Here is a 25,820-nt window from a genome sequence, read left to right as displayed (position 1 = left end):
ACTGGCCCTCACGGAAAAAAGGCGCTTTTTAAATTATCTATTTTTTTAAATGACAGAAAATAGGATTCCCTTCCCAGACTTATTTGCTAGTTAGAGTTCTAATCCAATAGAATTATGCAAAGCATCGCCGCGTAACCTTTACAATTAAACGATGTATAATTTCGTGTTATCTAATTACGTTTTATAGCATGAATGGTACTATTTTACAAGCAAAGCTCATGCTTTCTATAAGTACACGGTATTGTTTTGACCAAGTAGGAAACACGCCTAGTCGGCAAGTGTACATTGCTTTATTTCAGGAATGTCCAAGACATTTACAATACAAGATAGACTTTCCACGGTGCACGGGCGTACAATAGTGCTTTGAAATCCCTGCTTTATCGATATATGGCTGTATATCAAATCAATAATACAATTCCTATACTTATTAAATGACAAACTATTAAGGTTTCGCTGAGTGGATCCTTGTCGGCTCTACACAGGACGTATCTAGCACCAGTTGTTACACAGGACGCTATCTAGGATAATTGACAAGACAGCGAAAGGCCGCATATATTTCAGTTCGGTTACCTCCAATAGTGGTACTCCTCGTGCGTTCCATATTGCTCAGATACCGGCCCTATACTGTGTCGGGTAATATTGTGCGTACCTCGTTTAAAGCCAACTAATAGCAAAGCTGACCGAATTAACAGTATTTTTATTGGAGATCTTATTTGGACTACTGAACCCTTCATAGCCTCCCTAAACGACCGTAACGACACAATACCTAGCCATGAACCAGATCATTCGGGAGACTCACTCCGTGTGGCAATTCAGTGCATTAGTCGCATATTTATCATCCCAGACTCCGACTTATCAATATGAACTTTTATTTAGAACTTAATTTTAAGACGAAGTTGATTCACCTCATCCAACCGCTATTATAGGCGTATATTGTACACATGCTATCGAGTACTAACCTCTCCAACTGGCTCAAACATCAGCAAGGACGCCCCAATATTTCAAATACTTTTCTTTTTCGAAGCGATCACTTACCTCTTCTAAATGTTCATAGGCCATCAGCGCCACAGATTAGGTATTTTTCAAAAAATGCACTTTATTGATCCTAATACATGACGATCCATTTGAGCCGTATGGATCTCTTTATCCTGGTAAATCCTTGAGCCAATAATGAAGAGCCGTATCAAGGCCGACCGTAGGCAAGAACCACGGCAATGGAAAAAATGAATTTGCATTGCCGACGAACGACGCCCTATTTCTTTTACTATCACATGAACGGCAGTTAACATGGGATCCCATTGCTTCATCCATTATAAACACTTGTTAACGTTTCTGAGCCCGAATCCAAATGCTAGCTTGAACCGTACCTTCGAAACTCATAACTCCAGATAGCAGGACGTTCAATTTAGTCAACTGATAGAATTTGTTTTAGTGTGTGTTTCTCCTCTCAAGCAAAATTTGCTATTTGCTTCAGGGTGTGCTTTAAAGCTCCAGTTTATAAATGGTTGGGCGTTACAATATAACACACCGCTGGTAACCTTTGGTAGGTGTTTCCTTGCGGCCGCTCGCAAAAGGTCCGCTTCGTTTAATAACGTGCCCCTCATTTTCGTATGAGCTGCGCAATGTATGTCTGTATTATAATACATAACATTTTCAGGCAGCACAGTACTCTCCCTTCGTAGAATCACAGTAAATAATTCCGCTGCTGCGACTGCAAGTCGCTTCAAAGCTAACAGTCTACATACACGACCTGTGCACTTCATTGTGACAGACACGTGACAGAAAAGACCCGTTCTTCAGCTCTTCACAATCACTAACGGCAACGAGGTTTCGAATTAACCGTTGTATATATGTCCAGGAAGCTAATCTAGAGAAACGGCGTTTGACGTTTTCAATGTAACCGCACCCGCGCACCGCTCAATATATATATATATATATACGTATATATGTGAACGTAATCATTCAAAGCCTAGTTTCATAGAAAATAAAATCATCTAAAACAATTTAAGCTCTTAGGAAACAACCCGGAGATGTGTTATCTGTACGTGCAATACTGCCAATTGTCCGCACAGAAAAATTGATCGATAAGGCCTTTGGCGTAATATTAGGGAAGCCATCCGAATGAGATTCTGGACATTGTTTAAGAATGACGATGCCTCAATGTACGTGAATGCTGACTACGTAGTCTTCATTCCAACACCACTTAGCCCATCGAGCCTTGCAAGCGGCTCGTTGGCACAGCTTAGTAAACAGTGGGTCCACGTATAGGCACGCATAATCGGCTCAACATACCCGGCAATGGGATACATATATCTCTGTAGAATATGGGCCACTCTAACAATATCATATATTATTACGAAGCCTATGCATTTGCAAATTTACAACCGCTGTCTGGCTAGCCTGAATGCACGTGGATCATGGACTGCTTAACATTGAAATAGACAAATTATGTATTTGCGTGGACCGACAGCCTGTCCTAACTGCCGACAGGCCAGAAGGTTTTCGTCTGCCTTCTCGGAGAAGGGTACTGTTCACGCGTTCACAGTATACTTAAAAGGACAGATCTATTAACAGAATTATCCTTATTCAGAAATGGCGTTATGAAGAGGGTGGCATAATGAACCTGAAAATTGTCAACTCTGCGGAAATGATGGCATTGCCTTTAGGCATTGTTAAAGGTATTCTTCGAATGGGGGCATAGACTCGATAATATAAAAGCCTCACTTCTCTAGTAGACTAACGATAAGATTATACACAATATTTGATTTATCTATCTATCTATCTATCGATTTATTGCAATGAAATTGGAACTTATAAAGAAATAGATATCTGCGTATATGTTTATTTTGTTATTCAGCATTTCCATCGTCTCGTCTATTAAACTGTTGCTGGCAACGAATTAATCCCTAAGCAGACATCTGCTAACCACGTACTTATGCCTGTTGAATCTGTCTTAGCCGTGCTATTCTCTAGATTCATTCAGCTGTTTCCACTCTGCACCGGAACTTCCTAGGAACTTCGTGAGATACATGTTATAAAAAGCCAATAAGTGAATGAATCAACTAATGGAGTAGCTTTAGCAACCACTGCTCGTACGAAAAACATCGATACTCTATGCTAATAATTCTACACACCGAAAAAGCTGAGTATCGTGACACATTTTCACGCTGCACTGTTTCGCATCAATAACGCAAGTCAACTCGAGAGAAATAATCCAATAAAACAAAGTTCGGACCTTTTGCGTAAGGAGATAATCGTCACGTAATTCTGTTAGACAACAATACCCGCCTGTCCTCCGATGGCAAGCAAACATTTGCCCTCAAGATCATGTGTACTGTCACCATTTGTGTACCATGTAGTATTTGGGTTGTTAGCCTAAGTATAGGTCAGAAGCCCGCAATGTTCACGGTCATTGATGTTGCCAAAGAACAGACAATCGTTGATGTCCCCAGTGGCATTCGACGGGGAGAAGCAACACAGAGGCTGGTAAGGAAACCGTGGATATGAAGGTGGACGGAATGAAACACCTTAATCCGTCGACGCTGCTTTCCGCCTTCATATTATTATTGCAGCTTCTTCGAAGTCATTATTGCAAGCGATAGTAGTGGTAGCTAACTTATCGGCTACGCCTGCATAATAAAAAGGCCGCTTCAGGCAAGTAACTTACACAGCAAAATAGGCTTGATGTGGGGAAGGTCACATTATCCTGTGCGCATATCAATGGTGCCTGGGGCCGACCTCGAACGGCCCATCATCGTCAGCATCAATGCACCAACATTCTATAACTATAATAAACTCGTCTCTCGGCAAGCTAATGTCACGTTTGTGCCGTATGTTTACAAATGCATAGCCAATTGGCCCTCCAGACACATGGGCTTATATAGATTTGATTCACTTTAGGTAAGTTGATCTGAAAAACTGAAACTATTGTTGGACGTAGAAAAACGGGAAAGAAATATTCATTATTTACCCCCCAAAACAATAACCAAAGTTTTCATTTATGACGTGGAGTTAAATTCTGCCTAAAATTAGACGAGTTATTTCATCCAAGCATCCAAACCTTCGCGGCACATTATTAGCATGTTGAATAGTATACTTACCGTGTTCATTCAAGTTAGTAGACCCTTTGTCAAATGTTTTGATTGAATTTTCGTAGTACTTATCGATCGTGTTAAAAATCTTGCTTGTTTACACATGTCGGTATTTTTATTACTAGCATTCTTGTCATTACATATGTATATTGTATGCCATAGCACATTATCATGGCGAAGTGCGAGAAAAAAATTCAATATGTAACTTGAATACACCAGAATATATCATCTCCATTAGCTTGATGGCGCTTATGGGTGTGCGTTAGAAGAAGTGACCATAGACCGAATCTTTGACGATTTTGACAAGAGGGTTGATGTTCTTTAATAAGTAGTGAGAGCTTGCCACACGAGTTGAGGCTGTCACCGGAACGTGTTTAAATATTAGATTAGCACACGGAGGTCGGATCGGTCACAACGTGTCAACAGGTAAAACGAGTTTACTCATTGTGTGGATAATCCATATGGGACACTTATTTAGATAGTGTATTTCATTTGAAAAAAATAATTATTTTTTTAATATACGGTTTGATTTTTCAACAGTTGCCTACTAAAATTAGTCAGACTGATTGAATAATTAAAGGTTTAAATAAGGTCTTTAATATAGTTACCCCTTTAATATAGTAACAGCTACTAAAGTTTATTAATGATTTTCAACTTTTCCTTATGAGTCAAACACGCAATGTACCGGAAACAAGATGGAGGAATTATACACATTAAGATCGCACACATGGATAGGACCTTACACTTGATTACTAACTTAAGGTTACTCCTTTAGTTTAAAAAGCAGGTCATGTCCGAGAGAACTTTTGTCTGCTACTAATATGTTAGAACTGTCAGTTGAGGAGTCATGTCATCATATCACCCATATCGAATCTCTTCGGCCTCTGTCTGCAAACTGCAACTTGCAGATTGTCGTCCGTTTCCGGTACGCTAACAATACGAAATGCTCTACTTTCGCTGTGTTAATAATAGTAATAAATAGAAATTTGTCTACTAATGATAATTATCAAGTAAGGTATCAAGACAGTTAATTATGGGTCTGCGTACGCTTCGTGCCGTCCCTTTAATGCTTTTGAAATATATTACACTACTTGTGAAGGTTCGTTCAGCAATTGAAAAAAGAAAGAATCAGTTCCCAACAAAAGCTGCTCATTCGTAAGGCCATACAATGTTTTATGGTCAAATTCGCAGGAGCAAAATATTTTCATCTCAGTAGTTTTTTAAAGCGCAGACCTATTTGCCATCAACAAACGCAGGTGTCAGAACAAGTTAAATCTGAGGATATATAAAAGTATAGTCACCGTAACAAAACAGAAAAGTGACTACGCAATGCGGATGCAGGTGTTGAAACACCATTTTGCAAGTGGCGGAGCACGTACCCCATCGGCACTATCGATTGTCCTTGGCTGAACTGACCCGCGGCTACTCATAGCATTAATATCAGAAACTGGCCCATCCATCATAAAAAACCATACCTCATACAATTTAGCAAAACATTAATTCTTGAAAAAACAACGATGTCTTTTTGAGCGGCTTGTGGTAGAAAAAAAATTATGAAAATTAGTACAGACCTACGGAGTGAAAGTGCCGATGAAAGCACTACACGGTTGGCTGCAGCTACGCTAAGCACGGATTTTCAAGCTATTGATGGATCACGCGAGAAAACGCCGACAGTCTCGCCAGCGGCGACCAAAACATGCAATGGTCCCTCTATCTCAAGCACACAATTGGCTACAATGGGTGGGATAGACTATGATACGGTACCGCTATTGCCTAATCTGACAATAATTACGGAACTACTCCATAGGTGCTTTCCCCAAGCCTATTGGGTTTACATCGACTCGTACCTCCGAATGTATCCAAGCTTGGCGTGCGTGCTAGCCACAGACAAGCAGAAGCTTGTCGGCTGTATCCTATTCAGACTTGAATGCCAGCCAGGATCGGAAGTGCGAGCCACCATTGCTTACCTGGCTGTTGACGAGAATTACCGTAAACGCAAAATAGCTTGTAACCTTATGAGGCGCGCGATCCAGTTACTGAAAAGTGAACGCGTCAATGAAATCATATTGCACACAGAGGTGAACAATCGGGCCTCGTTACACCTGTATGAAAAATTCGGATTCATACGGCATGAGCGAATTCCCGGATATTACCCTACTAATGTTGATGCTTTCCAGCTAAAATTGCCTCTTAATTGAACATTTTGCCTATTGATCAATGTACTTGTTGTCAAATTGCCCCAGTATTTTCAGAAGACAATAAGTAATGGTGATAGCGTGTTCGTTCGAAGAACTATGAGCTAAAGTTTAGGAAAACAACATGGGGCAACGTGCAAATACTCGTTATTGGCATTTACAGAAATTAAACTGATTGCTTTGGTTGTTACATAGAATGGTACCACAGAACTCTATGAAAATACCCAACGCAGATAGTCAGCGTATTGCGCCGTTCCAATGCCCTCAAGTTTCATTTGGCGATTGAGTGATATCTCAGCTAATCGGCACACAACAGCTCTTAGCTTACTTGAATCGAATTCAATGCAGAGTTAGTGGATAGTATACATATGTACACATACATAAGAACACACACACACACACACACACACACACAAGTTTTAGCTCCGAGACACATACGGTCGATCATTGAATATAGTGAAAAATGCTATCTTGCCAGTAGTGTCTTTCTCCCAGCGGTTTGTCAGGAAATGAGGTCATTGGTTATGGACGTGTCCTGCATGAGTAGTGTTTCAAGTAAGATCGGTCAGCTCTAAGCGATTAGACAATAACTAGAACATGTAAACAAATCAACTTTTGATAAGGTTTGTAGCTACTACTTTCGAAGAAACACACCGACATAACGGGGCCAACTGTCCTTATCGTTTAGATAGTTACAAATGAGAGCCTAATTTTCCATTCCTCTTTTAAAGATAGCCTGATATATCAAACATCATTAACCAATAGTAAGCAGTAAGCCAGATCGCCAGCTAACGAAAATATAACTAGTGATGACAAAACATGGCTGTCAAAAGAATAGGTCCCGTTGGTGTTTGTGATAGCGCTTTCATAAGCCAGCTAATTCGAATAACTTCGATATTTCATTGGAAAAAATGATGACTCCTCGTACGGTCATTTATAATTAGCAATAAGCAACAGCCATTATGTTTAGTTCCGTATCTTAGCCTACATTGTGCAGTATTGCAAGGCTATGCACGCAGGGCGGTCGTAAAGTTTCAAGTGTTAGTACAAAAAGAATATAAATTCAATCATTAGAAAGTTCTTCTGCCGCCGTTCGAATTAATTATTATGGCGGCAACTTGTGAAACCTCATTTTCTAGCCATCGATGCATAAACCTCATATACTCATTAGTTGTCTTAGCTGTTTTCCCATTATTTCATTGAGTGTCTCGGATCTTATTATATTCGAAGGGTGGCGAAGTGAAAATTAGGAGCGACGAGGTCGAATTTCTACAACTAATCTGGCTGTATTGTCAGTAACACGTTCGTAACGTTATACAGTTTCGACGGGATGAAGTTAGCTTGCTTGCAAAACCCTATTATACTAGTAGCTAACTAATCACAATACAATTTGTTCATCTACAAATTGTCCGCTCTGGTACGATATGGCTGATTTTGACTTGGCAAGTCAAACGCTTGAAATTGGATTAATCCTCTATGCTCAACACAGCAGGTAATCATTTACTGTGTACTCGTAACGTGCAGAGGAGTAGCTATACGTATGCAGAACGTACATGCATGTATGTATGTTGTGGACGGGCTTCTAGGCTCTTTTGACAACTGCCTAATGAATCTGCCTAGTAAGTAAAATTTATACGAATAAAGAGAATTATTTTTATATGTACTTTATTATGAAATCAAAATGTTTCGTTTTGAAAGCTCTCAATAAGAAAGTTCAATCTGTTTTTGTGTTCAAACAGTGCTGGGCACAAGATAAATAACACTTAACAATCGTCATCTTTCGAGCAATAATCTATAGTGGCTATAAAAGTGGTTATTTTATAAATCTGAAAAATCTGAAATAGCGATAAACAAAGCTTTTTATTTTGTAGCCGAGTCGAAACACTGACTAGTGTAAAATATCTAGATGGTACATCAGATTATATTTTACTTTCAAAAAATCTTTTTTTTTTTCGTCATTATAGACTGAAAGTACTTGTGGCATTCTTGTGAACCCTCGCCAAGAGGGAACATAGCAGCATAAACACACAGGGTAAAACTAATCTGCGTGATGGTGTTATAACAGTTACCCTTGAAGACAGAAATACAGCAAAAACTCAGATGAACATATAAAATAATTCCTGTTTGTATCATAACCAAAAATTGGTTCGACTTTTACGTCTGCTGTTACCGTTCAACATCTAATTTGTATTTAACTGGCCGTAATGAGCTTTCGGGTTTGGGCTGAAATCAATACGTTTATAAGTAACTTGGACTTTTTATTTTTATTCGTGCAAATCGTGCAGCATCCAGTTAGCGAGACTCGACGTAGCGATGTTCGTGGTTAATAAATTGAAAATTTCCAGACTAACAGCTGTTTCAAAGCACAAATAGTAGACATGTGAAAGCTAAGTAACTACTATACACATTCAGTAGTGACATAAATGTATGAGACTATAGCAGAACTGAGCCTTTGAATTGCCAGGAAGTCGACCTTGTTAACCTTCGAAGGTTCAGGGGGTGGTTTAGTCACCTGTTGATACACTTGTGGTCAGCATACCTGATGCTTGTATACAGGTTCTATGAAAAAAAAAAAACATTGGAATTCTCAATCCATATCCCTATTGAAATCGATGGTGTTTGTTTCAACTGCATAGACGTGCCCCAAAAACTGCCTGAACCTCCTAAGGCGGACCGACGCTAATCAGTTATCAATGCAGCAGATCAACGTCTGCATTGCACCACTTTGGAGGGGCTTTGTAACGAATAACGGACTAATACTTTGGCAGCCTTATGTTAAACCGTACGGCAGAGGACCGTACTAGATTACCGAACACTTTCAAGGCTAAGAGTGCAAAGTTTCAGAAAACCTGCACCTCTGCAGGTTTGTGACGTAATCTGTGACGTTAGGGTTATCACACTATAACATGTTTAATTACAGCATGAAACAGTTACCCTTGAAGACAGAAATACAGCAGAAACTGTAGTTGCGATTCTGTCATGCCAGGCAAAGGCCATTAGCTTACCGAAGGAAAGAGCGTTTTGGCACAAATGGGTCCAGATTTTTACCTGATAAATCTGAACTTAAAGCTAGTCGAGCAAATATCCCTTATATAATTCCCATTTCTATAGATGTCTGTTAGAGTGCATGAGATTGTTCTGTTTTTGCTGCAACTGCCGTATGTATCATCATTATCCGTTTGTTATAACATATGAGAACCTTTAATTGCTCCGAATTTTCGTTACACAGGTATTATCAGCTGCTGTATCATACACTACCCCTCGTCCATCCAATGCTTAACCGTGCGCGAAGCGGTTTTTTTAACAACAAAATCTTTGTGATTCGTCTCATTGGTTCTGGCTAGTCGTGCGATCACTTCTATGACGCTTTCGTGGTAGACGTCATATAGAGCTGCTCCACCCGTGGAACAGAGCCAAAGTATGTGTCGTGTAACAAAGGATTATTCAGATTGTGCCACTGGGTCAGTCATATGATTTCCGTAAAGTGCGTGCACTGTGTGCTCAATTATTGGAGAATATTTCGACGTTGTTCTTCTCAGGGGTCTAAAAGTAAAAATCTTTGTCCTGTGCCTGTCAGTAAAGGTCGGTCAGTGTTTAGCCGTTAGTAAAGTGCTAATTATTGGACAAGCTGTGATCTTTAGTTCGGTGCCCATATATATATATATATAAATGCTACATAGATGATTTGCGCAGAAGCTAATATACTACGATTCATTAAAAAAGAGAAACACGAAAGGTATCTGAAAACATAATCGCGAATATATGACAGACATGCCGTTTCCGGCCTGCAAACGAAAGCCATTGGCCATAAGCAGCCAGTTTGTTATTCACCCTCTTTATTTTCCACTTGACGTCATATCAGATCAGCTTTGTTCTATTGGCAGGTAATAGAATGGATCTTTAGAGACGAGCTGGTTCGATTTGCCGCCGCCGAGGAGCACTAATGGCATGCATTGGGCTTTTCAGTCGCTTGGCTATAAATAATAATCGCATAGATATTTCGCGGAAGTGAATTGCGTTTCTTTAACTGTGACCAAGGAACAAGGAGGATGTGTTTACTATCTAGCACTTGACCATGAAGTATATTGGTAAAAATCATTTTAGAAGCATTTCGATACTATAGAATATCTTGTATAATTGATATACAAATCCAGGTGATGTTTGTAGAACATCTCCAGTTCTACCCATATCGATATGAATGATAAATGTAGGTTCTGTTCGAAAAGATCGTGGTCTGTTGAATTATTTCGTACCCTTTCGTGCTTATTATTTACATTAGATTTAGTTGCTGTTTGTGGTCATCGGACAAGCCTCTCTCCGCGTCCGTTTCAGAAGTGCCCACGTCGGAACCACAGTTTTTAGCGACTAGAGACAGGGAAAGTAAGTGGCGTATAGTTGAATCCAGTTTCATAGAATATTGCCTTCACTCCAACTATAATACGGTTTATATCGGAGAAACACGAGTGAGCCGTGGAGATTTCTTTAAATAGGAAACGTTTTCAATTTTTTGTTCTGAGCAGAAGATCTGTCTAGGTAATGGTAAATGGTATGGTATCGAAATCGCATTTTTGGCATGGTGCTTTATCACACCAACCATCATTGTTGCTTGAGAAAGGCAACTCATAAATGTGCTTCTGTACATTAATTCAACAGAGAACTTTAAAACGAAAACTGAATGTGAAACGCTATTATTCCAAGATGTTTTTCTAAAGTCTTTTTGCTTTTGTGTAACGAAACTGATTATGGAAGTCTATGGCAAGTCGTGCGGGCACTTCTATAACGCTTAGGATATGAGACAACTGATATAAATCCAGGGTATTTGTATAAATAGGGTGCAGAGGCATTCTAATGTCTGTGCACCCTATAAATATATTTCTGTTAGCGCAAACTGCTAGTCTGATGGATCTGCCAAACGAATTTTAATTCTGCATCCTGAAAAAAAACATTGTTTTTTTTTAAACCGTATTAAATACATCATACTAAACATTGTTATGGAAGCATAAGTTAAAAGTATAGAGGTACCCAAGTTCGAGATTAATTCACTTCCAACGCTAATATATATATATATATACCTTTCGTACCTTAACAAATCTAGTCTTTTCCATTTACGCCTCATGTAATTTCTTTTTAAGATTGCCGAGTATACCATACATCTGATGGAACATTAGCATCCATAACGCTTAAGCAAACTGATGGAAATTCATAAGATCCTTTCCTGCATATCTGTACGTATAGCTTGTTCTGGTAACGCTTATCGGTTCGTGTATGCTAGAGGCTGCACGCCTACGCCAGTCGCCACAAGCCAGACATGTAGAACGGGTCCAGATAGACAAATAGGAAATGTCAGAACAAAATAGTGCTCCAGGCAGATGTCGTAGTAACACTCGGATTAATCGATTGGTGTTGAGGACGCCATACAAATACTTCGTTTATTTACTCCGCTGTTAGTAGCTATTTGATTTGTTGTATCTATTGCGTCCAGCGACTGCAAACTGTATGCTTCAACATTTGAATAGATTGTTAACAAAAAAAAAGCAATTCTGTGATTTCGTGTGGAAATTTACGATGAGCAAATTATTACTGGAAGCGAAATGCGTGATACGTCTCTGGATATAACGTTCGATTAATGACATCCTGATTGTTTCGCGCGGCTTCTCAAACCCGCTAGGACCGGCGCTCGAATCGCATCCGTCACTTGAAGCTAGCTCGGCTTAGACGGCTGTACGTTGTTCTGGTTTGTTTTTCTCGCCACACAATATTTACATGATTATCACACTACTAGTACATGAACATGTTAAATCTGTACTCGCATTAGAGAATAAGAATGTATGGACTGAAAAGTGCGCCTATTAGGTGAAAAATTAATTATTATCATTATTAAGCATTGCTTCCGGCTTATTAACGCTACTTGCTATTAAGCTTGCCAGAAACTCAACAATAATGATATTAATCTCATTGTTGCTCACCTCAAATAGAAGTGAAATAAAAACAATATATTCCAGTCTGTGTACATCAAGGTTGATCCTTGATACATAACCACACAAGTACAACAATGCCAGAGCTTTACGTTAAGTTAGGCTGTCGAAAATGTATCGACCGTTTTTCTAGATAGATAAATCATATTCAAGTTACACTGAGTCAGCGCTGTCACTTAAAAGCTGAGATCTGGAGCAGTAGTAGGTGTGCTGATATTTTTTAGAATATCTTCATTTGAGACTTTCTTAAGAAAAAGTGCCCTAAAGATGACTGATATTTCTGAAAAATTTAGCTGTATATTACGATATTGGCACAAAATCTGCTCGGGCACATAAAAAGGTTTGCGATGTGTTTATGATCAAGATGCATTATCAAGCGAAATGGCCCAAACATGCTACTGCCACTTCCATTCTGAAAATTTTTGTGTAAAATACACTTTTCGTACTGGTCGGCCAACTTCCGAAAAGGTTCATCGCGAGAGTTGAGCGGCACGTGAATAGCCATGACAATGATAAGAAGCTAAATATCGACCACCGAGAAGTTTTGAACTATTGAAAAACTAATTACCTCAATGTTTACCTGGCAGACGAATCGATGCAGAAGTATCTATTCAAACGTATTACCATCTGTACAACTCTTTATAAAGCTAACGTAATTGAGTCATTCCTAAAGCAGTTGATTATCGGTGAGGAATATTGAAATCACATATGACAATATTGTGCTGTGATGATGTAATAGAAAAGTGCTTTACAACCGGTGGTACAGCCCAGCCTGACGCCAAAGCAGACGATGCATTATGAGTTTCTGCTGCCGCTGACAAAACAATTGATTCGGAGCTCTACTGTCAACAACTAGCGGGATTATAACAACTAGTCATTGAAATGAATCGACGGCGAGCAGTGAATAGAAAAGCCATAGACGAATGTTTTGTTTTGAACTTGTTATGTCATTCTTAGGAAAGGAACAGTGTGATGCAAAGTTTCACCTTCTGTTAAAAAGAAACAACGCCGATTAAAAGTTTCTCAGAAAGAGAATCGTTCTCAGATGTTGACCTTTTTAAATCATGTTGGTAAATGTGCGGAAGGTTGTTCTTGCATTGTACATCTAAGGGTGCACCGCGAAGTTCACAAATTAGGTTTTTCTTCCGAATTTTAATGGGACAGTTCTCTAGGTTAACTCACAATGCTACAGTATAATTTAAATAAGGTTACGTAAGAATAGTTTGAAGGATAAATTATTTATTTGAACTACTCGGAGTCCATCCGTTCCTATAATTTTGTCGCAATCAATACAAGATATCGCTGTGTGTAGAGTTCTGTCGTTGATTTTTTTAATTAAAATGTAACCCAACTACATTCACTTATTCCCTTTACCTTCACTATGAATGTCATATTTAACTCGCATGATGTGCATTGGTGGGCCCATGAGACACCACATAGTGCAATTTTCTTATATACCTCCATCTGTTACCCCTGCACATGATGGCTAAAGTTTGTTCAGTTAATGTGCTATGCCGGCGATGTCACTAGCAAAAAGATAATTGATCCACGGGTTACAATTGTTTTTCGCAAAAATTAAAGAAATGCCTGATATCTACAGTACGCCGCTTAATTCTTGTGGGCAGCTGAGCACTTGCTGTCCCTGCACCTCACATACCTTTTGATTTCCAGTAGTATAGCAGCTTATATGAAAGGAACTATATTATGAATCATAAGTTGTAAAATATTTTACTAACCTAAATGAGCATTTAGGTTCCTGGATATAATGGAAATTATTTGAATTATGCTATTTTGATGCTGAGAAACCAGACATGATGAATATACTTCCTGTACTCTTGGAACGGCTACAGCTTTAGATGCATATCGACAAAAGCGCAGAGTCTTCTTCTTAACTCGTGGATAACTTCGAATTCCTGAACGGAGCATGGGCTGCCGTACTTAAATATAAGCACTGATATTTTGTAACCGGCAGAATGGAGAAGGTGTAAGTAAGTAAGTCGACAAGTGTCATGCGAAATGTTTGTTCTCGCCTTTTAAATCTCTTTACTTCGTCAACGATTTTCCGGAATCACCTGTTTCGTGTGATCATCAAAAACCTACGTTTCGAGTATCCGGGTATGCTTTCCATCAGACGGATAGTTCCCTGCATGACCACAGCTATAATAATGATTTCATTGTTTAACATGAACTACGAAAAAGTTTGCCGGCTTGATAAGTTGAGAAAATAAGCAATATGCAAATTGTTATTATTACGAAAAATGAAAAACTAAGTCAAGTAAACTAATTTCATATACGTACAGTCCGAGACCTATGCAGGTTTGTGTTACAGTAATGATAGCTAGTTGCTACAACAAAAATATACGGCGCATTCATTTAATGTGTCTGCATAAGCCGTCGTTTTGAATGTAATAAAAAAAACTCTGACCGAATTTCAAAAAAAAAAAAAAGCTTTACTTCTACGAAGTTTGTAAAACAAGTTGGGTGTTTCTGACGTTTATACGACTACTTGCTACTCTGCGATTGTTTCAAACACATCAATAAAATCGGACAACATACTTTACCAGGCTCTCCTCGACAATTAAGTGATATCACATTGTCAGGGGCTATTATTTTTGAAAATGGATATTCGTTTGTTCGAAACCTGAAAACGGTGCATCACATCTATTTTATTTGACACATACATTGAATAACCTATCTGTAAATTTTAAACCAAAGGGAGAACCAGGATGGGTACACAAATTTAGGGCATTCAACCTCGTTTCTACATTACGGTCGCAATTACCGTTTGACTCGTTTTAAAAATTCCGATATTATCGACAATTAATATATATATATAATATTGTTAATTTAACGGATCATATTCACTAATTTGAGCTGCTTACGCAAATATGAACCCGGAAACGTTTTTTCTTTCTTACGCGGCTCAATTTTACGTTTCAGACGTTCGGGTGCATCACAAGGTACGTAAGGTCATGTAGCATATAGTACAACGTAGTCTTTGATGGTGACGACAGCGGTTTCGAGTTCACTATCGACAAACGCTCTTGGCTAAGTTCTATTGGATCCGTGCACTTCGTCTGTCTAACACAGTGATGTTGATGTAGAGCTTTGGATCCTATACCAATAGAACGCACCGCAATCACGGCTCACTGCAATATGCATCAAATGGCTTTGTTATAAGAGGAATTATACCTCTATTTTCTTCCCAATCGGCTACGAGATTCTCCACTCAATCCTAGTGTGGCTTCATTGTTGTCGAAGAATGATTTCAGCATCTTGTGTCCGATAGTCGGATGGCTGCCGCTAGTTTAATATTTCACATTGATATCTCCATGCAATAGACGATACGAATTGTTGTCGCTATACTGGACGTCCTGTTGGCCGAAGCCGTTAGTTGATTTAAGAGCACATTCACACCTGGCGCCGTGCCCAATCCCATTTACGTATATATATTTGTCTAGCTCTGGGAAGACCCAGGAACGGATAATGACAGAGCGCGTACGGTAGACGACGCTTGTCTCGCCAAAGCAACGTACCTCTCAGTGTACAGGAGAGCATAGTCACCCCAATATGACCACAGTTAACTGAAATGCCTAGATGATTAATTGTGGAAGTACGCAAGCAGGCATCTATGTCTGTACTGCCAAAATGTATGTCCGTTGTAGCGTATTATATTGTAAAATATTTGAGCACTTAGCTTCGATAAACATACAAGCTATGTACATAGATGGGTTGAAGCTGTGGTCTAAGCTATGGTTTATAGCAAACATACACCTGTTTAAATAAGATTATTCAGTTAATTGGACTCATACGTTTTGTTCATAAGGAATGGAGGAACAGGTTTCTTTTAACACTAGAAATATCGACAGCAATTTGTAACTGGAGGTTTTTTAATTTTATTCGAAGGCAAAGAGAACTAAAGAAATCTATAATCTAGATGCAAGTTCAAATTGTACTCCTATCGAGTCTTTATAGACTCATATATGTGTATTTTTTCATCATAGGCAAATATATTACTTTTTAGCATTCGAATAAATCGCCGGAGTCGCGCACAGGAAAAGTATTGATACTCCAATCGACGAAAAAAGTTTGCCCATACGCAATAGTCGAACTAGTCAAGTTGAAGTACTGCTGAGAAAAACGAGAAACATCCTATTTTGTAAGTGCCAATCCTGACAGAACAGGCCACCTTATTAAGTTTAAGCAAACAGAAAAAAAAAATCACCGAGGCGACAAGAACCTGAATCTACAACAGTCGATCCGATTTTCTTGATTTGGTTGATTTTTACTTCAACTTAATTCACGAATATGTTCTACATGTAGAAGGCACATAAACAGCGCACGGTGACTGCGAGGAGAGTAGCTGATTTCCAGTTGTCCTTCTCAGCTCACATCGCTGCTTCCGACAATTTAGCGACCGATTTCTCTGTCTTGGCTCGCTTTTTTTCGACAATACTATTTGTAAATATGAGCAATTTCCTTCCGAAAGCAACTATATCAGCACCAACGAGAAATTGCCTGCTCTCACGATTCCTCTGCTTTCCAATATCATATACATAACTACGTGCACGACCTCGCGGTATAGTGAGCAGTGACTGTTGCATGGGATCATCGCACTGGACGGCCGATATCCGCGTCTGCACTTCCCACGATCGGAACTATTCAGATTGCTTTTCTGTACTAACCATCTTCATCTAGTCTGTCACACCTTTAATAAACTTTAGTTGGAAAGTGAAACGGATCATTCATCTGCGAGCGGTGCATAGGAAGTCGGCGCTGATGTCGGAAAACACCAAAATGCCGATAATTTAGCGTTAACGTAATTTACCGTTGGTCATAATAAGGAATACGTGAAAGTGCAAGTAGCACGTGCGGTACACGCAATTGTCTAAATCGTTACATCATACCAACCAGTAATCATAATATGACGAACTGCATTAAAATCTATACTTACAATCATGGCTCTTTTATATACGCTTTGCATACACACGATTTTCGGTGTCGTCGTTTTTGTCGATAACCTCATCATATTTAGTGCAGGCCTAGTTCGCATCTGATAGGCCTATGCGCGTCTTGTAAGCCAATACCTGATGAAAATTTATTAAATTCGAAACACAGCAAATAAGCTTTTATCTATGCACAATAACGCCTTATAAGATAAACTAAGAAGTCGTATGTTACAAAAGTGATAGGTTAGCTCAACGTATAGCATACAAGTAGGCAAGCTTGAACTACTTATAATTTTGAAATCAACGTGTACTGCTACACAGTCTATCATGGTGAGGAAAATACTCCCAGATTGAAATATCCGATCTCCTAACTGGGGGGGGGGGTCACCACACTTACATTAGCGAAGGCATTGTTCATTTAATGACAGACAGAGGAAGCCATGATACGATTAAATCCCCGCACCAGTCGACCTAATTTATTATGCTATTACATGCGGTCTATCCCTTTACAACTCTTATATGGCAAATTACGAAGCTCATCACAATGGCGAACCTCGAAATGAAGTAGCCTTATGAGGCGGTGAGAAATATATTGGTCAATTCGATAGAATAGCAGCATCTGTGCTGTGTCCTGAATTACTATCTCAGCATAGAATCATGATATTCTGTCATTATAGCTCAATGTGGAATGCATCGAGTGTAGTTTCTTCAAATGCAACATTGTATCTTATGCTATCAGGGAAGATGAGTGGTTTTCGAACGAGTCGAGTGAGTGAAGTATGGGCTGAGGAAAATAGGAGACTCGCCGATAAGTAGGTTCATTTTAGCTTGCTCAGATGACAGCCGTGCTAACCAAATGATAAAAATAATGATCTCGCCTTTAAGAAGTAGATATGCTCATTATTTGGGTTAAAACTTGTTGTCGAAGTTTGAACAGGTGTATGTAATGTAATACAATAATATCGTGCAACCTTGAACACCGTTCATTAATATTGAAATATCCATGCCCATTTCTTGTAGCAAGCAGTCTTTATCTCAAAGCCGTCATATATGTGTAATCCATGAATGATTTAACACAACAGAGTTATTTCGAGGAGTCAGATGGCTCTTAAAGTACAATAGCATAATATGGAGTTGTATCGGGAGCTCCTTCAAATAATGACCTTTTTACGTCCCCTGAGTAGGGGGTTCAGAATCAGTGAGTGTAATTTGTTACTTGTGACTTGATAGCCACAATCTCTGACAATCAGTTGACACACTAATTCTTACATAGGTCATGGAAGTCTAGGGCTTTCCTGTACGCTAATGCCTGTAAACTATCTCGGTTTTTCAATGTAAATTTGTTTTTCGTAAATTTCGAAAAAAAAAAAGTACGTCTGCAAAGGAAGGCCAATTAGGTTCCACATAGAAGAATAAGCACATGAGTCACGATACAAGCGTTATTAATATTAGCATTATTATTATTATTATTATACGATACGTGTATAATAATACGCGCGTACGCTCCAACAGAGCTTATGTAAATTATTTTATATACAGATGACTGACAAAAGTGACGTCTATGATGCCGTACCTTAAACTTAGTAAACAAATTTCACAATGGAATGGAAATACATTCAGCCTGAAATAACTTTTACAAGCCCGCGCGGTTACATTACACCGGCGTGGAAAGGGACGGTTCCGGAAATTTTAACTCTCATCTCATTGCCAGAACGCGTTAGCGATCCTCATATTTTCGGATAACAGACGTTCAGGTATGGGCACGCAAAAGCTTGGAACGGACAATTCGCGAAAGAAATTTTCTGAAGAGTTTAGTTCACGAAGATAACGCCAGGGCAAAAAAAAACTCTGATTTGTTGGTAGTGAGGGATGATACAATTACCCGAAGCAGAGCGTAGCAACGTGATATTGTGAAAGTGATTTCGGTGTTGCTTCGCGATTGCACTTACGCGTCGTCATTTCGAAACTTTACTTTTTTCGAGGGTCAAGTTCTCGTATGTTGCTCATATTAGAGTGATGAGTTTTTAGGCATAAGTTGCTAAATTGAGAGCATAAAAATAAGGACGACCGATGCCGGAGGTTCGTACATTAACCCTTCTCAACCTATTGAGTGGCAGGATAGCTTATTTAGAACAAATTATCACAATGTACGATGTATCATTAAAACACAGAAATAGCACGTATCGTATCAATATCTCAAGATGATCAGCTGTATTTTTCTACTCAACAATAATTGACATCGGTTTTCTAAATAGTCGTTTTTTAGCTTCTAAGCCTAGTTTCCTTAATCATTATTGTAATACCGTCCTATGGATTGGTGGGCCTGCAATGAATAGCAAAATGTATTATCGTTTGCGCTAATATGTATTTGTCATATATGAAAAAAAAAAGGCTGCTTTGGCTTTTTTGAATAATTTGCTTTGTTCTTGATAGTTCAGGTAAGCACTTACAGGCCTGCAGTTTACATACAGTCATAACTGTGCAAAACACGTGACCTATTTCCATAAGCAAGCTCTGCAGTTATGTTTCATCGGTGAAAGTAGCAGAGTATCAGACGGTTTTTGTCAGGGTATTAGTAAGACTTGAATTTTGTATGGAACTAAAATATTGATTATTACAATTTCGATAAACCTGCGTGAGTGGTTGATTAAACAAAGCTTTGAGGACGAGCACTTTTGGGCCAGTATGAGGTTCTATGCAGTAAGCTGACCTCTTTCAAAGGACGGAGAAAGATCACGCGAGATAAGGAAATATACGTATGGCTGTCTCTATATACTTAAACCGTTTCTCTCGTTAGTTCTAACAATTACACATAAAAATGATTGTTTAAGCAAGTAGAACTCTACAAAACTCATATTTGATTACCTCGTTATAGGCTGATTTTCTTTCGTTCAACGTAATTTTAATACAGTGCAAATTTTTTTAATGTATAGAATGAACTGAACTCGTAATTCTGCTCGAGTTATTTGTTTCCACCGATTCGTCGGTCCGAGTGTCCTTGGGTTGCTCAGAGAGGCCTCAGAAATAAACATCGGCGTCGTGCGCGCCGTTGAGAGTCCGCACAGTTATACGAAATCTGTAGCGAAACTGCAAGAGTTCTGGTGCAAAGTGGGAGAAAGGTCACATTAAACTCGTCCATCACAACCAGCCCTGGCACAGCGTGTATGGGACCATCACGTAGCAAAAATAATGGCTAACAACCATAAAAACGATATCGATGTGGACTCGACCGGTTTAGGGTAGATGATGCGCGCTTATTCTTCATATTAAAATGGTAGAACCTTGTTATTAGCTGGTACGATTCGCTGAGGTTTGTTTGTTCGAGAGTTTTGCCGGGATCGTAAGATCAATCGGCATAAAGCATCACTAAGAAAGAAAGCGAGTGCTTCCTTTATAGACTATCTCGTAGTCGTCGTCGCCGCTCACCGTAGCCACTACCAGGCAAAATACAGGGACGCGGAATATACATTGCCTGCTCATCCAGTCATTACCGTTAGATTCCTATCTATGGAGGAGAGCTATTAGAAGGGTCGCCCTCGCAAACTGGTATGGTTCGGATGTTTTGGTGAAGTGTTGCACGAAGGCGCATCGGTGTCTTCGACTTGCCACTAGGAGAGGGGTAAATGGACACCGTGTTTATTCAACTACCTTGAAAATTTTCTTAGAAGCTACAGAACGGACTGCGCAAGGCGCTTAAAAACGTTATACGTGAGATACTGTTCAACACAGGATTGACTGTCGTTACGCCATGGATGAAGTGAGTATTATCGCGTAAATAAAATGAGTGAACATTTTACGGAGTACCGTTCTTAATAGAAAATAATCACAAATGATCGTAGTTGACACATACACTGTTACCGTGCCTAGTTTTGCATTCGATCAATCTAAGCAGCTTTAACTTCAATTTGAACTGTACGGAAGAGGAGATGCTTCTATCAGTATCACCACCAGAGCTCATTTCATGACTGAAGAAAATCGTGGCATTCATATTAACCCAATCCGTCAAAACCCGCCGTAGCTAGAAACGGTTCAAAACCCTATCTGCTACAGTGATAGACAACCCTACCGCTTCGCTATCTTTTTTGAAGGGCTGCTGTAACGCTGTTTATTGTAGATTAGACCACAAATGCTGTCAGAGACTATTTTTCTTTTCTACGAATAAGCACTAAGATGTTATTTGATGATATATTTTATCAAAACTATTTCAGAGGACCAAAAACTATTTTTATAAGCCCGTTTACTTTCATCAACCTCACAGGTAATCCTAACAGATCAAATTCCAGAAATCTATTCTTATAACCGGGATTAATTTCTATAACATTTGACATGCTGATACCTTATTTACAGTTAATATGAAAAAGGAGCAAACACAATAGATTTATGCCGTTATTTTTGTGAACTACATTGTATGAAACATTTCAAAATTATACGTTCGGCTAAATTTGGAAGTTTTCCACTCAATCGATTCTTTGCGTCTAAATTTTATACTCTACTCTGATTCAAAGATTTATAGAAACAATCAATCAAACGGATTCATCTTCCTAAGATTATTGTTCTAATAATATATAAAGGTGTAGCATAGATTTAAGCCTATTTTGCTTGTTTTCACTTTTCATATTTCGTGTCCATGATGAAACCGTCCGAACCTTTTAACGATACTTTGTTAAATGGAAACGACCAGCGCCCATTTTTGAATCGATAATTTAGGTTGTGGCCCGGATAACAATAGATGACACCGATCTATAGTTTCTGTATTCAACTGGACGTATAGTTTCTCCAGTTTAATAATGTAGAGATCGTTCCTCTCTGTAAGATGGCTTCCGTATGAGTTGATTTCGGACTAACATCGACATCTAAGTACCGACCGTATATTGATTTCAACTGTCACTGCCAAAAAAAATGTCACGATCGACATTTGAAGTGACGAGTCGCTATAAAGGATAGAATTTAAAAAAAAAAAATAAACTACCCAATCTATAAATTCCTAGCATAATTATAAATAAATAGTAACTATTGGACAAGGGCGCATATCGGAGTATCAGGGTAATTTTATGTTGGTATTCTAAATTACATTGAAAAATACACCTCCAACTTCTTAAAGTTGAAACTTTGAAAAGGTGGAGGTGTATTTTTTATTATTGTTTTTAACTTTTATTTATTTTTGTTAGTTTATTATTGTTTAAGTCGTATCAACAGTAGCGAACCAGTGCGCCTTTTGTATGCCTAACATCATTTTACCTGAATCGGACTTTTACATAGTCACATTTTCAAATAAGTATTCGGCTGTAAGGTAAAGAAATCTTTATCGACGAAAACATTGAATGTCACACAGCTACCCAAAAGTGCCACTCTTAGTACACCTTAAAGGATCTGCAGGTGTACATATGACCATTACCTAGTAACAAGATATGTTGGAGAGTACGTTTTATACTCAGCCGTGTTTGTATAAAGTGTATGAAAGAAAACTTTCGATAGACTCCCTTATGGAGCATTTCGTTAATGTATTCTTTTGTGAAGAACTCGGATACTTTTGTGAAGTGGAGTTCAAATCAATTTTCTAATTGTACTCATTTTAGGCGGAACGTGTTAAGATGGAGCATCGCGAGAAGCTTAAGTCTGAGGTGCGAAAGCGCCTTGAGGAAGCTTCAAAAAAAAAGAAAGCATCAGGATTTCTCACAGCCGAACGCAAGAAAAAGCTAAAGGTAATTGTATACTTCGTGTAAGCGTTGCTGGCTGTAACCAAATTAGTATCATCGACTTGTATGTTTATATCTCAAAAATTATGCATACGATACAAAAATACATTTCATAGTAAAATAGATCTGGAAAGTGAATCCACACGCGCTTCACCTGACAGCTTTCTTGTTGTGCGAAATCAACGACCGTATCATTCAGGTTGACACATTATAACCATAACTCTAACTGTTTCCATAACTTTTAACGTAGTTTGCATGATGTCATACAACCATAAGAAGAATGTCAGCGTGAAGCAACTCGTTACGTAATAAAAAGTCGTTGTTGATAGAACCGTACGCTAAAAAAATCGCAGTTGTATCTGTAACGCATAGAAACAAGGCTACCTCAGCTAAAATATGAAAGTTAATCCTAACTAAACAGCCTAAATCCACTTTAACCAATAGAAATTTTTAGCTATTGACTTTAAGGCAGAACCCCTGTCTGACCTATTTTACTGGCCAGTAGAGAGCTCCACTGAAACAGTAATTTTAAATCTCTGCTTTATCAAACGCGCTGATACAGTTACCATATTATCTTCATATCAGTTGTCGTTTCACATCAGTGATATCAATAATAATAACTAGTGGCCGAATGTAAAGTATAGCACTCAATTATACCTAACGCTATAGGGTACATGTAATACACTTACGAGTTCTCATGGCTACTACATTTGTACACGAAAACCGAAATGAAGGCAAGCCAGGTTTTCAAAGATATATTTATAATCATAGAAACAAACTTCACTAGGCCTAACTATGTAAGAAGGACTGGCCTTGATTGATCTATTTGTGTTTATCGTTTCACAGAAGCTCCTTCGTGAGGCGAACCAAGCAGCAGTTCTCCGAGAGTTAGAAAGGAAGACCGTGCTACGAAAGAAGGTATCTTCCAAGCTTTCGCATTACTCTGCTATATGTGTTGTGCGTTTGGTCTATCAAAGTGCATCAAACAAGCAATCGGAGAATACTGTTAACCAGATTAAGCACATTTTTATGAAACTCATTAAATAAAATGAAGTAAATAATAAAACTAATAGAAACCAAGCAATATGCAAGAAAACACATGAACTGCATGAGTAAAGCGAGGGGGGTATTATACATCCAAGGCTGATTCAGTGAGAAGATAATTTAATCAAATAGATCAAGAAAACTAAAGTTTATTATGACGCGAATCGGAACTTTCAGTAATTTCAATAATGTTAATAATTGACAAAACGATATAATACGGCTTTTAAACGATTCGTTCGATTGGACATGTTTTTGCATTAGGTGATCGCAGAGCGCTGTGGCCAACCGGCAGATTTAGACCGTGTCTTCGATATCAGTTCGTATCTTAATTGTCTTTCACAACTATGAAAACTACTAGACATCGAAGTATATAACAAAAGATGCTTCCATTCATATTCATGTTTGTCAGATATGATCGCAGAAACTAATAGACAAAAACATGCGTCATGTGTTGTTGGCATCTTTTCGTCTGCAGATGTTTAGCTGAGCTGTATAGACAGAACAAATACACAAACTTGTCTAGAAAAAAAAAACAATCACTTCAAAGGTAGCGACGCTTTATGGTTGTTTCCTATTCAGGTTCACTTAAAACATGTCTATTTAGAATGAGATTGAGACTGGACGTCTATCACGCAAATCTTATTTATTAAGCTTCAATGAAGTCTTGGTGCTTTGTACAGGAGCGGCTTTTTACTAGCTATAGCATGGCAACAGACGATGCATATTAATGGAAGAAGTACTCTGTTTTTAGAGGAACTTCAATCGGTTATGTCAGGATATCACGCTCGCATTGTCGTTTTAGAAGAAGCTAAATACGACCTTGAATATGAAGTTCGTCAGAACGATTTCATGCTGAACGAACTTACCATACAGGTCAACGAGCTGAGAGGAAAATTCGTTAAACCTGTACTCAAAAAGATTTCCAAGTGAGTTCGGCCCAGTTATAGTCACTGAAGAGTAGACTTTAATCACTCTAGCTAAGATTAACTCAAGATGAATTTTCAGAAATTCAGTTAAGCTGGTGATTAACACTGCTAATACTGTAATACACAACGTTGGAATCACGTCCGTTGTCGGAAAATATATCTTGTTTTTTTAACCCGTCTTAGTAAAATGCTGATTTGTGCGCATTATTAGTAGTAATTAAAGGAGGTTATGTGTACCGTAAACCCTATGCATTTCCTTTCTGGTTCAGTATGTATATATAGATGTGTGTGTATACGTGTCTATTTCTTGCCTTATCATATAACTTTATTTTTTGCGTGCATGTTAGATTTGACAAGCTGAAAAAGTGCATCAAAGCGAGCGATGGTGGAGCTACTGAAAGTTTGCACTTCAGTCGGCAATCATTGAAGGCTGTGAAAAAAAAAGTGAAACTCGAGGAGAAAGATAAGGTCTGTAAAAGTCCAATGGCGTATTTATACCGTCCTTTTAATAAATCGAAAAGTAATTTCAAAAGCGGCGAGGGTCAGGAAGCCTTTATTACTAAAATCGATGTCGGCAAAAGCGCTTTGAAATTCTTAGAACCCATTGTTCCTTATTAGTTCTAATTCCATATAATTTAAACGCACTTGCTTAGGCTCCAATTAACTTTTTACAGTTGGTTTTTTCGACGTTTTTTGTTGCAGGCAGAAAGGCCTAAATGGGCCTCACAGAAATCCTGTCCGGATGGCGTCACCGAACTGTAAAATGCGGCATTAAAAAAGCAATATCGAATATTATAAGAACCACTGCGTCAATAAGGGTGGATTGCCTCACCTTCTGTTTCTGAATATAACTTTCCATATATATATATATATATATATATAAAGTTATGTTAAGAATATGTATGTATCACACTGGTCACCATATTAAAAAGCATAGCCTAACA

General features: G+C 38.6%; 1 protein-coding gene across 3 annotated transcripts in view; it reads left to right on the top strand.

Moving 5' to 3' along the window:
- Positions 1 to 10,346: 10,346 nt before the first annotated feature.
- The window catches only part of LOC111253375 (troponin I-like), a 20,249-nt gene continuing 4,775 nt past the window's right edge, over positions 10,347 to 25,820 (top strand). Inside the window, exons 1-8 of one of the 3 annotated variants that reach the window (XM_086993845.1) lie at positions 10,347 to 10,374; positions 15,202 to 15,221; positions 22,787 to 22,912; positions 23,753 to 23,824; positions 24,212 to 24,266; positions 24,702 to 24,876; positions 25,224 to 25,344; positions 25,579 to 25,776. In XM_086993845.1, the coding sequence (XP_086849971.1) occupies positions 10,362 to 10,374; positions 15,202 to 15,221; positions 22,787 to 22,912; positions 23,753 to 23,824; positions 24,212 to 24,266; positions 24,702 to 24,876; positions 25,224 to 25,344; positions 25,579 to 25,638 (642 nt within the window). In that variant the 5' untranslated portion in view covers positions 10,347 to 10,361 and the 3' untranslated portion in view covers positions 25,639 to 25,776. Of the gene's footprint in view, positions 10,375 to 15,201; positions 15,222 to 20,816; positions 20,968 to 22,786; positions 22,913 to 23,752; positions 23,825 to 24,211; positions 24,267 to 24,701; positions 24,877 to 25,223; positions 25,345 to 25,578; positions 25,777 to 25,820 lie in introns of those variants that run through there. The other 2 variants (XM_022812670.2, XM_086993844.1) reach the window with 2 other exon arrangements.

This window comes from Varroa destructor, unplaced genomic scaffold (genome assembly GCF_002443255.2).
Source record: "Varroa destructor unplaced genomic scaffold, Vdes_3.0 BEIS01000006.1, whole genome shotgun sequence".
NCBI lineage: Eukaryota > Metazoa > Arthropoda > Arachnida > Mesostigmata > Varroidae > Varroa > Varroa destructor.
This window is presented reverse-complemented; position numbering and strand designations above follow the sequence as displayed.